At 40.8% G+C, this 14,545-nt stretch overlaps 1 protein-coding gene across 1 annotated transcript in view; it reads right to left on the bottom strand.

Annotated features, from left to right (window-relative positions):
- Nucleotides 1-426: 426 nt before the first annotated feature.
- Nucleotides 427-14,545, bottom strand: part of LOC104080477 (X-linked interleukin-1 receptor accessory protein-like 2) — a gene marked incomplete at its 5' end in the record, with an annotated part of 14,958 nt that continues 839 nt past the window's right edge. Inside the window, 2 exons of the mRNA XM_009582876.1 lie at nt 427-1,124; nt 11,201-11,371. Of these exons, the coding sequence (XP_009581171.1) occupies nt 427-1,124; nt 11,201-11,371 (869 nt within the window). The remainder of the gene's footprint in view (nt 1,125-11,200; nt 11,372-14,545) is intronic.

Here is a 14,545-nt window from a genome sequence, read left to right as displayed (position 1 = left end):
TTTCGTAGCATGATTAGAATTTCAAACTGTACTGAAGTCTATATGAAAAACCCAGCAATTTCCATGTATTTCAAATACTATTACTTAAATATGTATGGATGTTGGAGATCATATACAGTGACCTTTTATCCAACCCAGATTGTAAACCTACTGTAAAATGATGGGATGTGTTTTTTCTATCCCCCCTCCTTTTTAAAGAAGCAATAAAACTGTACATTAAAAGACAGGAAGGACATTACTGAGTTACAAAAGAATGCCCCCTTTGTCAATAATTTGTAAATGTAAACAAAAAAGTTCAAGTAGAAAAGCAAACAAGTGTGCCGCTGCTTCGAATATGTTTTCTCACCCCATGGGGTTAGGGCAAAGTTCTTTAAAAACGTGTCTTCATGGCGGTCATGAAGCATCTCAAGAGAGTCCTGATCTTCACTACCAAATATCACTGGTGAAGCTAAGCTCCTTTGCTGATAAAGGTAGCAATGGGTTGTTCCTGTGAAACTCTTGGGGATCCTTCATGGTATTGTTAAGAGGTAGCTGTCCGTTTAGTAGTGTCAAAGGTATGTTACAGTATGTGTGATGGTTGCTTATGGAAGCTATTGGCAATGTTGCTGCTGACACATCATATTCATATCCTCTGCAATAATGTCTCATTTGCACAGAGTCTGTTTGATGGTAATCAGTTAAATCAGCCCGTGATTCTACCAACGTGGCAGAAGTGCCTGTGACAGCAAGAGAGGGTACAGTCTGGAGGTCTCCAAAAAGGCCCTGCTCTGCAGAATCCAGGACCTGATGCCGAGACACCACCTCCTTTTTCTTCCCTGGCATTTCAAAGACTAGGCGCTTCCAAAACTTAGAATTCAGTTTGCTGCTTTTTGGTCCTTTCCACTTGACCACTGAGAGAAGTTTGATGGTGTGCTTTAAAGATTCCACTTCGTGATAATTCACTTTCCCTTTTAATTCAGTACACTCAATCAAAATAACTTTGATTTCTCCACTGACTAGCATGTTATGGAGTCTGTTTTCCATCTCAAAAATACTCCATCCTCTCCTGAGAACATAGTCTGGGGTTAACACGATAATGAGTCTTCTGCTTTGTTCAACACATCTCGTGAGATCTTCAATGTAGGCTACAAATTATAGAAAGAGAGAAAGAGTAAAGAATAAAGAAGTCTATTGTATCAAAACATCAGGCTTGCAATCAAGTATAACAAAATCCTACAGCTTACTGATCCACACCATTTAAGACAAGGGGCAATTCACAATACACTCCCAACAAAAATAGGATTGTGTATCACAACAGATTTCTATTTATTGAGTACATATAGAAAACTCCTTAATAACACCTTCCATCCTTTACTGTTTTTCCCTGTTCATCTCAACAGAATGACATGTACATGATAGCCTCACTGTGTAGATGCATTAGCGACTAAAAATACACCGTTCACTTACTGAAAAAATGTAGGTCAAGATCAATGTAATGTTTGTGTAAATTTTAACATTAACACTGGTTATGATTAACATCACATTGAGGGAAGCACACTCTGGGAAGCAGTTCTTGTGTTTCAGATGCAAGGACGTGAGGGTGCTGCAGGGTGTATGAACTGTAACTTGCAAGAGCTCAAAAAGAAATCAACCCTCATCACATGCAGACTTGTGCTATTGCATAGAAGCATCATGGTACCTCTTTCTTCTTTAGGTATTGACCACAAAAGCACAATAACATTCTTTGTGGCCCAATGGTCTGTTTTAGTATCACAAACATGTGCTTCTATGTACCCCAAGGTATTAACAGAAACTTCACAAGTGACAGGAACAAATGGAAAATTTAAACATATTGGAGGTGTTTATTTGTTGAGACATCAGTGACAAAGAAAACAGTATTCTTCTTTTATTCATGCATGCCAAGTAGTTGCAAACGACCAGTGTAAGCAGAAATGCCAGCCCCATCATTAGCTCCATGATGTCAGCTTATTGAACTTCAAAATATTCTTGAAGTTGGACTTGGATCCCTGAGTTTCACTTGTCCTAGGGACGGTAGGGAAGAGAAGCCAATTACACTGGTCTGACATGGAACAGGATGGGAAAGAAATCTACTTACAGACCTGATCCAAAACCCATTCAAATGAACAGACCTCAACGAATTTCAATGGGTTTTGGGTCAAGACCAGAAAAATGAAATCATTTTTAAAAAACCCAGTAAGGCCAGAAAAGTGTTCATTGGTTGCATAGCATTGTGATTGCGAGCTTAGAGACAGGATACAATGTTTTTTTTTTTTTTAAACTACATGAACCTCTTGACCATGCTACTCAGAATGTGCCGCCTGACAACAGAGGAGAAGCACGTGTTATAAATGAAGACTTGGACACAAGAGCTGCACAGAACAGATCTTTACTCAGCACAGGGCAGGGCCTCTCTTACACACACTGCCCTCTAGCAGGAACAACGATTACAAATAACATCATTAATCAACATCTGTTACTGTAAGACTCATTTTTATAGTCCCAGGCACCATACCACAGCATGCTTATTCACACCACTTCCAGTAAAGTAAATAGCTACAAAATAGGCCGACAGGAACATTCTAAAATAGCTTATTTTCATGAGACTGAAGGCATAGTTAGCATTAAATCTGCCTTTACCAATGTTTTATTTCACCACTTAGCAGCAAGAAGAATTTCTTTCACAAATGGAAAAAAGACGCAATTGCAAACATCCCACAGACACACAAAAATTTAAGACATACACATACATTACAAATGTCTATGCAACAATCCTGACTTTTAGTTAATGTTTTATGATTCTTTAATCATGCAGCATTTACAGTTTGGGTTTTTTTTTCCTTAAAATATTTTATGAGGAAAACCCCCACATTGCTCTGTGTAAAATAGTTACTCATTAATGAAAAAAATTCAACATTAAAATCCATGGGAGAGGCAGTGGAGAGGGGAGAGAATCAGCAACAATGAGAAAATGATAAGCAGAACTGGTGAAACAAAACTTAAGGAAAGGTAGAAATGTTCAATACAATGGAAAGAGATTATCCCAATGTATCAACAGCTCAGACTCTTCATTTTCTTCCTTTCTTTCTGCTCCCAAAAAGAAAGAATTTAGGTGGGAAGCTTCATCATTAGAGGTTGAATCTGCAAGATACAGTAAAACAACAAACTATCATGCATCTTTCCTGGGACATATTCATCCCTCCTTCAAACAACTCAGAACACTGCTATGTACAAGACAATTCTCTGCAGGACACAATACCGGTCAGTACCACGTATCCAGGTTACTGCTAAGCACAGCCATGCATATACTATATGCATCCAATTAAAAAACAACAACAAAACAAAACAAAAAACAACAAAACAAACAAAAAATCACTCCACTTTCATCTCTTCAAATATCCAGCAGCAATAATTTCAATAGCAACAACCCAGCAATAATCCATTATACCATCTCAATCAAAAACTCACCACACTTTGCTTTAGTCAAACAGGGAATGAGGTGGGAAGAAGACAGGAAAAATTCCCTATTTTCTCAGATGGCTACTTCTCCCCTCTGTGCCTCTCCCATACTTTGCCATGCCCACCTTACTGGATATTGCAACAAGTTAGAGCTTTCTACAGACGACTACACAGACACCTTCACAAATGACCACTAGGTGCTCCTTCAAATTCCAAGTTTGCAGCTGGTTCATGGATAGACATGGCCAATGTACGGGGGGGTTGGTGCACTGAGGATAAAATACACTGAATTATAGGAAACTGGAAACCCAAATGAAAAGGCAAATGCATTTTCCAGCCATTGGTCCAGAAGTACTTAGCACTCCCAATAACTTCAGCTTGGGACTACTACTAAAGATAGGTGACAACTTCCCTGGAGCACATGGTTCCACTGGGTGCACTCTACAATATGTCCAACGTGCACAACTTAAACATTTCTGTGAGGAAAAGCATGGGGGGATGGATTCCTGTCTGTGGAAATTCAAGCTTTACTTTTTCCAGTGGTACCAGACTGACTGCATAAACCTGTGAGCTGCTAAATCACCCACCCTCCTTTCACTTCAGAATTTGAGACTGCTCAAAATACTGCAGGTTGAGTCGTCTGTCTTAAGTGTTCAGTCCATTAGAAGGTATTAAATCCAAGAAATCTATATTGCAACGTAGGATGGAGAAAGGGTTGTTTTCACCTTTCCAGTGAGCTAAGAAGTAATTGTCAGGCAATGGCTCTGTTTCACTTTCAAGAAAAAAACTGAGCAGGGATTTCTGGAATGACATCATCAAGTAGGATCAACTGTAAGATTCCAGATCAACATATTTCCATCAGATAAATAACATTTTGCTGAAACCTCACTTTCGCTGCAGGAGGTGTCAACTTCAATGACATTTCATTGTGAGGAGAGAAAAAAATCGTCTTGACAAAATCAGTATGGAATTACTCATTTTTAATTCCCAAAGATTGTATTTTATCATAAACTAGAACGTAAAAATAAAATAACAGCATTACAATTAACCCATTGGACTTTATTGAAAAAGAACATTTTAAATTTTGACCCGTTTTTCCCCTTGAAACACCATTTTGCAATATGGCACAAAAAACGTTTTCAGAATGTTAGCATTTCCCAGAGGTCAAAAAAATTAGAATTTTGAGTAGCTCTATCGTTAACTTAATTGCATCATGTCCAATGCAATGCCCAAGGAGGTGTGGACAGCAAGAACTTTTAGACCCATCAACATAGTTTTTGCATGGTTGCCCTTTAGTAATGAAGACAGATCACCTGACAGCAAATATGTGCTCACCAAACTGTCAACATGTAACAATGCTGAACTGTAGTTTGAAGCACTGAAGAAGAGAAGTCCAAGACATGCATCCCATTTGCAGTTAAATTATGCATAACTGCCTATTGAATCCTGAATGAGCTACACTAACCACAGGCTGGAAGGAAACCCAGACAACCTAATCTCAAGCAGACTAAGAGCAAGGAAATTAATGAACACCATGGACACAGAGTTGCTTACACAAAGAAATGACTGACTAACCAGATTCAGATGATTTGCAGAAGCAGTTGAGGGAGAGGGAAAGAACACTAGAAATCATATAAAGTCCTATGGATATTTTTGGGAAGCATGGTCTGCAGCACCACAAGAACCAAAGAGTATCTACCATCAACCCCATACTGGATGGTTCCTGGCACTCTGAAAATAACCAGACTTTCTGCGTTTGGCAATGTGACTATCACTTGAAAAAGTTATTTATAGAAGAGTAATTCAGTCCTGGTTTCCTAACTGAATAGTTCCCAAGCCCTAACTCTGTTACTTTATTATAACAAAAATGATTGCATGTCTTGCTTTTCCTATTTATTAAATACCCGTTGCTTCCGTTAGCTCAGACCAGAACAGCAATGCAGTTGGAACTGCTGAAACACAGAGCGGAGTGATGGCCCCTCCCCAGAGAGAGCCCAATCCCGGAAAAAGCTATGGGACAGCTGATGAGTTCAACATAAACAAATAATGCAGATCAGCATGACACACTGCCCTCTCAGCATACCACTCTCTTAGCCATTGTCAGACTTTCTGAATTTGACATGGCAAAGGAAAGAGGGATTAAGGAGAAGGAAAAGATGGTGGCTCTGGGGATGTCTCCTTGCAGACTGAAGTGTCTGAAGTGGGTGATTTTGGTGAAATTGTTTTGGCAATACATGTTGGAATTAAAATTCTGGATATTTAGAATCGAAGATTCATAGACTCACACAGGTTAGAAGGGGGCTCTGGAGATCTCCAGGTCAATGCCCTGCCCAAAGCAGAACCAGCTAAGATTGCTCAGAGCTTTGTCCAGTACAGTTTTGAAGACCTCCAAGGTTGGAGGTTTCTTCTCAGTATCTCCAGGTTCTGTTCCAGTGTCTGACTACCCTCACAGTGAGGAAAATTTTCCAAATGTTTAAATAGAATTTTCAGTGTTGCAATTCATACCTGTGGCCTCTTGTTCAACAACTGTGCTCCTCTGAGAAGAGTCTGTCTCCATCTTTGTGCTTTCCACTGGAAAGATAACAATAAGATTCCTCCTTGGCTTTGTCTTTGTTGGCCTTTTCTTCAAGAAACACAGTTCTTTTGGGCTCTCCTCTTGTACTGTGTGCTCCAGCTCCCTGACCGCCTTGGTGGCCTTCAGTGGACTGTTACAGGGTACCCAGCCTTTCTGGCTTTTGTTCATATTTCTTCCACTTTCAACTGTCATTCCTCCATACCCCTGGTACCCCCACCCATGCCTGGCATTAAGTGTAAGATTCATACCGAGTAGACAACCAGGGAATTCTGAAAGGATTTTGTGGAGCTGGGTACTTTATTCCCATTCCACATAAATGGTGTCCTGTACCCAATTAAGGCTCCTTGGGAAACCCAGGCACACAGTCCAGCTTGGTTTTCTTCATCCAGGAACCTGGAATTCACCAGGCAAAAACCACACAGATGGGCTGACAAAACTACAAAGTGCCAGAACTGCAATACTGACTGTTGGGTGCTTTTTATCACATGCCTTAGGTGCTCTCCTGTTGTGCTGACAACCTCTCATTTTTCAGGGAAAAGCAAAGATTTTTATTCAATCACCCTTGTTCTTTTCAGTGCCTGATCTCTATAGCCTGGGCTGAGCTGGAGTGAATTGCTTATGTCTTTTCAATCCTGTCAAGATCAAATGCACATATGCTTAGAGAGCAACTAGATGATGCTCTAATAGATTTGTATTGCTGGTATTAAAAATCCAGCTTGACAGTTTTGACGTCTTCACTTTCAGGGTTTAAAATAATTTGCAGAAACCATGTGAGAAGAATACCTTCCTCTGATGTAATCCCAATTTTAGAAGAGTCAAGTGCAAATAGATCTTTCTCTCTGTAGACACATCATCCTTAGCAAGACAGAAAACAGCTCAGCTAAAAACATAACTATTCCTATTTTCCTCCACAACTATTCAGTCTTCTCAGGTCTCCTAACACTGAATTAAAAAGCTCACAGGGCTTGAGAGTCTGCTTGCTGTGGGAAAGGGTTTGTTAAAAAAGCCCTGAAAACTAATAGAGTGGAACAAATAACTGCTAAGAAACTTCAGTTAACAACTGCGACTGTATCTTAGGGCTCACAGTCTCCTTATACAGGCTAACATGTTCAATTATGTCTTAGTTACCCAGGCAGAAAGGTATATGTGCTGTCAGCTTTGACAGAATGAAGAACACTCACTCTGTTAAGACCAAAGAATATTTGTTAAGAAAGAATAACTGCTATAGTACTTCCTATAACATGCAAGTCAAATTCTGGGTTACAAACTTGGTCTTACTGCTTACACAGCACACTGCATGTCTTGTCTCCCTGCCATGTGGCCTCTCTCATCTTCCAGCCTGCATGGCCACGTGGGCTTCTGCATGAGCGAGAGCAGAGATGCGGTGGCTGCTTGAGCCCAGTTTCCACCTTGCCAGTTCAGGGAGCCGGGTCCATCTGTGCTGCTCTCAGGTAGTACCAAGAGTCACCACAAAGGTCCTTCCTGGCCACCGTGAGGTGGGCATCACCCAGGCCCTTGGCATCTTTCACGGTGGTTCTCCCACTACGACAAAATGCTCCACTGGGATAACATTTATGTCCCGGCAGGGCACAGAAACCAACACCTACTGCAAAACATGACTCAGCCCCATCTGACCTGAACTCCGGATGCCAGGGATCTGCTTCCCAACAGTGAAGAGGTGGCCTCAAGTCCCCACAGCCATCACCTCTGTCCTCCTAGGGACAGCAACAGTTGCTCCATGGGCGTCCCTGAAACAGATGGCCCTCAGCGCAGCGCTCGGATATGCAGTGTGAAGGAGCTCACTGCTGGGTGCGCGCATCCCAGCTAAGACACATCTGGCTGTAATCTCTCCCTCGGCTGCACAGGGACATGCAGAGCCTATCATAGCTTTTCCCCAGAGGTTAAGAGATGAACCAGCTGGACAAAAACATAGTCAAACTTGTCCCTGAATTTTTCTGAAGTCAGCTTTTTAGTTTGTTCAGAGAAGTGTGTGAGAAAGTTAATGAAATACTATTTAACATATCTATTTTTTGCTTGCTCTCAAATCCAAGTAGCAGCTGTATGTATTGCTTCATGCCAGGAAGCAATAATGCACACCCTCCTGTGGCAGCACCTTAAAATTGCAGAGATTTTATGAAACAACCAGCCTTACAAAACACACCTTATTTGCTGTACTAGTGGAATGGCACACATTTAAGCACACAAGATATAGAAGGAACCACATCAGAATGGAAAGTGGGAAAGCATTACATTACACTGAAAGTCATTTACACCAAAAGACAAGGAAATGCAGTACATATGAGAAGAGATATTTCCTAAAATAAAAAAGTAACTGTGATCAAATCCCCATTTTTCTATAGAAATCTACCCTGAAGAGCTATATATTTTGTTATATCTGCCATTTTTTGAGACAGTCACTCTAAAATATGTTATGTTTACCTCTGAAGTTTCTAGCAGGTCCACACCATATCACACTGCCTGCTCTCTTCACTAAGCACTGCAAGTCCTTGTAAGGGCGGTGAGCATTAGGCAGAACACGGCCACATTCCACTTCTCCAGCCCACACGGAGAGCTTACAAATAGAGCAGCCTGAGTCCTCCCTCCTTCCCCATCACCTCTCCCTCCCTCTTGCCCTCTCAAAATAAAGTGGCTTCCCCCATGTCTTTTTCAAAGCTAAAGCATGATGCAAATAACACTCATTTCAGTTCCACATTTTATTCTGCATTGTCATTATGTCTGATTAAGAGTTCTTGAAGCTCCATGTGTTAGAATCAGGCCCTTTCATAATACTGAAGAAGTGAGTTTGAGAGGAAAAACGAGGTATTAAATCTGTGAATGTTCATAAATGAGAACTGACATTTTCAGGTACCCTGCATTTTCAGGAGAGGCTTAATGAATATCCAAAGTGATGACAAGTATTTGCTGAGTGTCTGACTGACAAAAATAGACAAAAATAAAATACCATGCTGGCTGGTACAGCAATTGGAAAGAAGAATCTAATTTCATATTAATCTGTGCTTCAGTATAGTTATCATTGAAGGGCTAGCTTTAAGGTCTTTAATTCACTTGTATAATTGCTATGTATAACTGCTATATTGTTGGATATGAAACAACTATTTACAACAGTTCTGTGGTTTTTAACACAAAAAGATGTATTTTCTCTTAATAATATCTAAAAATTCAGTACTATGTGCTTGTGCTGCTAGAAATAGAAGGCCACGAGCCAAGTCACCTTTCTGGAATATGTCACTAAGGGAGTAAAACTCACACCTTGCAGGGGCAGGGCAAAAGGAATAGGGGAAGCAGCTCTAACTTAGGAGCTGCAAATGCACATGATAAATTCAAGCCACTAGATGGGACTTTGCATGATCTCTGACTAGGCTCTAACTCCTCTTTCCCAATGGTACGGGATTCAGAGCTCTTTTTCCAGCTCCCTCAATTGTCAGAAAAGAAGTAGGCTCCAACTTCTGGAGCAGGCAGTGGGGTTTGGCAGCAGCAACGCAGCAGTTTCAAGTCTTTTGGCAGGCAGGTTGCTAATGCAGCCATGTTCTAGCTGTTTCATGTTTGGGGACATCTGTTCCAGCACAGCCATTGCTTTGTTTTCTTGTTCATATTTCCTATACAGTAGCATATACGGAGATAAGTTCATATTATTTTCTAATATTTTTCATGGAAGTGATTTGCAGACAGACTTCATAAAAAAAGGTTATTTCTCACAAGGATAGCATTTCAAACAAATGTGATATTAAAGCAAACATACTGTGCATTCAAAATTCATCAACATGATGCATATGATTCATGGTCTTTTTTGACTCGTTCAAAAATGAATCTGGAAGAAGAGATGCCATAACTACAACTAGGAAGGCATTAACTCTTGGTACAGTCATCCAAAGGTGCTGCTGAATCTTCACACATGGCAGAAAAGCTGATTTGAAATGGACAACTGTATTTCACTGTGTGCTGGTTTTGGCTGTGGGATAGTTAATTTTCTTCACAGTAGCTAGTATGGGGCTATGTTTTGGATTTGTGCTGGAAACGGTGTTGATAACACAGGGATGTTTTCGTTACTGCTGAGCAGGGCTTACACAGAGTCAAGGCCTTTTCTGCTCCTCACCCCACCCCACCAGCGAGGAGGCTGGGGGGGCACAAGGTGTTGGGAGGGGACATGACTGGGACAGCTGACCCCAGCTGACCAAAGGGGTATTCCATACCATATGATGTCATGCTCAGCATATATAGCTGGGGGAAGAAGGAGGAAGGGGGGCAGTTCGGAGTAATGGCGTTTGTCTTCCCAAGTAACCATTATGCATGATGGAGCCCTGGAGATGGCTGAACACCTGCTTGCCGATGGGAAGTAGTGAATGAATTCCTTGTTTTGGTTTGCTTGCGCGCACAGCTTTTGCTTTCCCTATCAAACTATTTTTATCTCAACCCACAAGTTTTCTCACTTTCACCCTTCCAATTCTCTCCCCCATCCCACCGGAGGGAGCGAGCAAGCGGCTGTTGTTGCCACCTGGGGTTAAACCACGACACACCGTCAGCATGGAAAACAGCATTGGATCACTGGGCTGTACATAGTCCTCTGAAGAACTAGTATTACTTACACAATACCGATTACTTACACAATACCAACACTGCTAAGAAATGCAACAATTGGTCGAAACTCTAATGAAAAAATTACACCTATACCATTAACGGGGAAACTATTGTAGCTATTCATGAGATTTCAAAGTTAGGGAAAAAACCCAAAAGACAATGGGAAAGATGACTTTTACTTGTAAAGCTGCTGTAGACAAACAAACAATTACTGGAAAAAAATAATAATCCCATTTTCAATGAAAAAAGAGAGACTACAAAATCTTTTTTGGAAGTTTCCTGCTTAGCTACCTGTGTCTGATATAAAGATTTTAGACTACAGTATTGATTCCAGCCCTGCAGCCTTCCCTGTAGGAAGGTCCAGCTCCTGCCTCCACTGAAATCAATGGCAGTTCCCTCTGATTTCAGTAGAGCAGGAACAAGCTAACCTAGAGCTCAAATTTGCAGTACTGAGGAAACTTTTCCTCACAACCACTTCACGAAGAGAGGTTTCCCATATCTAGTACTATCACATAGTCGAGGCCTCCATGACACATCAGAGAGAGTGAAAACTGAAAGGTCAGAAATACTTACTTCCACTAGGGATCAGGTCCCTATCCGGAATGAAGAGCTTATATCCATAGTGCTTTTCTAGAACATCTGGCAGAATTTCAAGTGCAAACTGCTCCTCTTCATTATTATCACAATCTAACGCATCAGGATCCACTTTGGTGTATGAAAGATACGCATCATATTCCTTGTTGTCTGTAAGAAAACAAATTCATGTTCAGCCTGCTGTTTGCAAGAGCACTATAAAGAATACAGGAAAGTACTAGGAAATCGTATTATTCCTTGAAACAATTTAGCATTTCCCAACAAAATTGGGACTTTTCACAGGAACATATAATCTGGCTTCCACAGAGAAATTTTTCAGATCCAGACATGGGATATCCTTTCAGTTTTCTTCTGCATGTTGAGCTAGTTAGTAACTCTGCTTCATGTGGTCAGTGTACACATTTCACACCTGAAAAGATCATGGGCAAAATTTTGATACAAATACTAAAGCTGGAACTTTTTCTTTTAATCCTTTACATTTGCTAATGCAAATCTTTCAGCTCCTATGCCTCAAGAGTGCTATTATTATGCAAAAGTTTTGAGCTTGGAAAAGTTTTTGAGCCTGGAAAGTTTGGAAAGTTTTGAGTAAGGAAAATTTCCTTGCACACGTAATTGTGAGAAAATACATGACTTAACTCAAATGAATACAGATTATGCAGAAAACAATGACAAATACAAACAGTCTAAAGCATTTTTTCAGAAAATCTTGTAGTTTTTAAAACCAGTATCATAATTTTAGAGGTCACTTGATCCAGGACATTTTAAATACTTGGTATGAGAGAGAGAAATAACTCCAAGAGCAAATGGGGCGCAGGGGGGGATTTGCCCCTCCATTCTGCCTGCAGCTCAGGGGTGGAGGCAAAGCCTCATCAAAAAGTGGGTGGCAGGCAGTGGGTGACAGAGGGGACCCAGGCAACGCCACATGAGGACTGCTGGGCTGCAACACAGTGGTTTGGCCAGAAAGGGCAATACACCTCCTGCAAAGCACTGGGGCTTGTCTCCAGTTCTCTGCCTCTGAAACATGGAGCTAAGAGCTGGTCACTGTGCCAGGAACAGAAGTGGCACCACTATCGAGCTTGGGATCCATGCTGGGATCAAACTGTCTTAGTGACATTTCTCTTTGCTATTCCTCTGCAGTAATGGAAAATAGTATATTGAAAAAGTCAACCTTCAGCAATTCAGTCTCCAGGGAAGAACACAGCTGCCATTATTTACAGAAAATGAAAAATCAAACAGTTAATGTTGTGAGGACAAAACTGCATGAATAGAGGATTGCTGAGTACCAATTATCTGTACAGAATAGCGCACATGAAAGATAATTAAAGCAGTTGAAAATCATCAATATATTCTGATAAAAAGAAAAAATAGCTAATCATAATACAATACATTCCTTGATGACCTTGAAATGATGGTTACTTTCTTAAAATTCTTGACACAAAGCCAGATCCATGAGGGTCAGAGCTACAGAAAAGCATGTGAATAATTATATGTTTGTAAAAGGCAATTTGCTTAGTGTCACCATAGCTGTATGGGAGGACGTCCACCTGGCTTGCCGATATTTCTCTGAAATTAACAGCATACAAAAATAGTAGTTACTGATAGAAAGATGACAGAAGAACAAAGAGCAAAGAAATAAAGGCCAGCCAGCTTTGGAGGCCTGTCCAAAACCTGCTACCCTGTCCGTAATGAAGCCTGCCAAAACCTTTTAAGAGAAGCCAGCCACCAAGTGATCCGGGAGGCAAACGTCCCTGCAAACATTTGAGAGCTCTGCAAAGGCAGCAAAGCAAACCCCACAGCACTGACATGTCCAGTTATAAAGCAGCGTGAAAGCCGCGCATGCACTGTGTGCAAGTCGTCCCTGAGCTTCCTGCCCCTTCCAGCTGCGTGGGTACAACTGCCCTCTCCAGTCACCTCTATTCACAACACAAGTAAGCAAGACGTAGACAGAATCGGTTCGCCGGGGCTTCTGTGAGCCTGTACGCTTGTGTTACATCTCTACGGTCTCGACTCCCTCTTCACAAGCTTCACATACACAGGACATAGCAGAAGGACCTATCCATGCTTGCCCAGCGCTTGCTCTGTGTGCTTTGGATGCGGCACTGTTTGGAGCCATTTTCTAAATGGCTTCCCTTAATCCTCAGTATCATTTTTTCTAAAAACAATGCTATGCACAACACAGGAGGTGAATGCATCCAACATTGCTTACATAGAATATTTTTAGAAATAGGAATAAAGGAAATCTATTGAGTTCCAAATCTTCTATTTTAAAGAAATACATGTATAAATGGAAAATGACCCTGCAATTGCATCTATAGAGCTGACTGCTCACGGGAGCTCTGTATGTTCCCACTACAGCCTATAGAAGTAGAAGGAAACATCCCCAGATATGCTTTGACTTCAGTAACATTCTGCCTCCATCTTTCATTCTGCAGGATCAGAATGAGACACAAAGCTGCAATAGTTCTAAAATCATGCACTGGAAAAATAAAACGTTGTTTTCAGAATTAACATGCATGCAAAATCCCCTAGGTACACATGGGGCTTCCTCTAAACAACTAGAAAATAATATTGTTTCCTAAATTAAAAAGCGATTGAGCCAAGGAATTGACATGAATAAAAAGGCAGCAGCTTCACACTGAAAACACGAGATAAATGAATCAAAGCAATCTGGAAGAAGTTACCACTTTGGGTCACTTTTTGTTAGTGCGAAGCAGGGATGTTATGTTGGTATAGTCCCAAGGTGTTAGAGGTAAATTACTTCCAAACCCACATAATCTCACCCTTCACTTTCTCCTAGGTATCAGTATAAATATTGTGCAGTATTGTATAGTATGAAAAAAGCATCATTTTAGGTTTTCCCACTGACACATGAAGATCGAGAAAGAGGAAGTTTCCTGACCGCTATTCCTGCTATTTATCATTCCACATTCTAAAATCCCCTGGATGTCATTCCACCTGTTCTCCAAAACCCCTATGGATATCTACCCAGTGTTAAATAGAAACACTTATTATTTTGGTGACAGTAATGCTAACTGTACAAAGTAACAGGCCTGTGCAACTGCACATTGTTTTGGCACAATAGGGGAAATGTGTTCCCTGCTCTTTTTTCAAATACAGTATTGTTTCTGGATATACCACTCCGGACTTACTACGTGACTTGTAAGTGTTGCAGTGGACTATGAAAAGTACCTGTACTTGAATAGTGTGCTTTAGAACTTTAGCAGATACTAGTTATATGCATATCAATAACATATTAATTATGCTATAATAAAAGTGTTAAGAATATAATAATAGGATTTAAAGCACTTGGACTTAGTTTACCAG

This window comes from Fulmarus glacialis, unplaced genomic scaffold (assembly GCF_000690835.1).
Source record: "Fulmarus glacialis isolate BGI_N327 unplaced genomic scaffold, ASM69083v1 scaffold22548, whole genome shotgun sequence".
NCBI classification, from domain to species: domain Eukaryota; kingdom Metazoa; phylum Chordata; class Aves; order Procellariiformes; family Procellariidae; genus Fulmarus; species Fulmarus glacialis.
Note: the sequence above shows the minus strand (reverse complement) of the source record. Positions and strands in the feature narration are given on the sequence as shown.